Genomic DNA, 2,019 nt, shown 5'->3' on the forward strand with positions numbered 1-2,019 from the left:
AGCGGACAAAGAAAAAATACTGGACGAGAGTCAAGCGGGTTTTAGGAAAGGCAGGGGCACTAGGGACCACATCGTCGTCCTCAATGCGCTGATAAACAGAATAAATAATGGCGGAAAGCTCTATACGTTGCGAGTAGATCTAAAAGCCGCTTTCGACAAAGACGACAGAAAGATACTATTAAAAAAAGTTTGGAATAAAGGGATAAGGGGAAGATGCACGAGATGATTGCGAGGATATACAAAAAAACGACCAATGAGGTAACAGTTGGAGACAAGATAACCGAGGAATTTGAGTCAGATCAAGGTGTGAGGCAGGGATGTGCCCTTAGTGCATTTCTATTCGATATTATGATGGACGACCTGGAAATGGAGATGATAAAAAGAAAAGTGAGTGGAACTGTAATCGAAAAAACGAAAATCTTCTGCTTGAAATATGCTGATGACGCGGCGGTGGTTGCGGAGGATGAGAAAAGCCTAAAACAAATGATAGAACTGACCATAAAATGGGCAACGGAAAATGAAATGGAAATAAACGCAAAAAAGACGAAGATTATGGTATTGAGAAAGGGAGGGAAGCCAAAAGAAACATCATTGAAGCTAGGAGAGAATGAACTGGAGGTGGTGAAAAGTTTCACGTGTCTGGGTTTTTATTTCACGACTGGTAACAGTATGGCGAAGCAGTTGGAGGAGCTGGCTGGTAAAACCGTGAAAGCCACAAACTCAACCTGGGGACTAATTAGGAAAGAGAAAAAAAACAGGTTAAAAAACAGAGCGTACCTTATGAACTCACTAGTCATGTCAGTACCAATGTATGGGGTTGAGGTGTGGGGGTGGTTTGAGGTCATGAGGATAGAAAGAGCATACTCAAAGATGGTAAAAATGACGATTGGTGTGGAAAGAAATACACCGAGGTATGTTTGGAGAAGTGAGATGCGAATAAAAAGCTGCAGATACGAAAGCAGGGCGAGAGCAATAACATACCTACAAGATATCGTAAGAATGGGAGAGGATAGGTGGCCTGGGATCTGCCTAAGAGAAGAGATGCGCGGGATCTTGAACAAAAACAGTACAGTGTGGAGAAGAAAGGTACAAGAAGTGTTAAGAGAAATAGGATGGGAAGAGGTGGTACGACTGATATATGAAAACAAAGAGCCAGAGGAAATTAATAAGAGACTGGAGGAGGGGCTAATGAGGATGGCCAAAAACAAAAAAGAAGCTGACAACAAAGCGATCAGAGCATCAAGTTATAACGCAATGTACAGAGACATAGTATTAGACGAAGAAGAAGAATACTACTGGATGAAAGAAAAGAGAGGCAGCAGTTATACGGAAGTCTGGTCACGGGTAAGGTGTGGCAACTTAGGTAGAGCACTAAAAAAAGGGAAAAATGAATGAACATGCAGGGGCTGCAAAAGCGAACAGGAGACCTTTATGCATTCACTGGAATGCAAGGAAGTGAGGCGGAAAGTGGAAGGCTGCGTCACAAGTTTCATAAAACAGTGGGATAGACTGGAGACAGCAGAGAGTAAATACGAAAGTCTATGTAAATTGTTGCGGGGGGAACTGAATGAAGAAATGTGCGAGCAGTGTTCGGCAAAAAAAAAATTTCATTATTGATTATTTAATTAAAAAAAAATAATAATTAATGATGTAATTATTACCAATTTTTCAATAAATTGATAATAATTCCACACAAAAAAATGAATGAATTTAATCGAAATTTATGCATAGATATATTATTGATTGAAAAAAAATTTATAACTTATTGAAGATCGATTACTAATTACAACAAAAATATATCTTTCAAGTTATGATTCTACGAACTCATTCGAAGCTTAGAAATTAGAAGAAAAAAGTTTTGAATTTCTTACAGACATTAGAAAAATATACTGGCTAATTATTTAATACCCCAACAATTAACAATACATGCGAAGCATTATTAATTTTTTTTTTAATTAGAAAAATTTGTTCACTCACCAATAATTTTTCTCAAAAAATTAGAATTTATTTTCATCTAAT

General features: G+C 37.7%; 1 protein-coding gene across 1 annotated transcript; it reads left to right on the forward strand.

The window, feature by feature from the left end:
* Positions 1 to 222: 222 nt before the first annotated feature.
* On the forward strand, positions 223 to 1,395 carry LOC130671937 (uncharacterized). Its single transcript, XM_057476084.1, has one exon. The coding sequence runs from the start codon at positions 223 to 225 to the stop codon at positions 1,393 to 1,395; it is 1,173 nt and encodes a 390-aa protein (XP_057332067.1).
* Positions 1,396 to 2,019: the final 624 nt, after the last annotated feature.

The sequence above is a fragment of the Microplitis mediator genome, chromosome 7 (genome assembly GCF_029852145.1).
Source record: "Microplitis mediator isolate UGA2020A chromosome 7, iyMicMedi2.1, whole genome shotgun sequence".
NCBI lineage: Eukaryota > Metazoa > Arthropoda > Insecta > Hymenoptera > Braconidae > Microplitis > Microplitis mediator.

Coding starts and splice junctions, on each gene's coding strand:
- LOC130671937 (XM_057476084.1), top strand. CDS start 223: ATGATTGCGAGGATATACAAAAAAACGACCAATGAGGTAACAGTTGGA.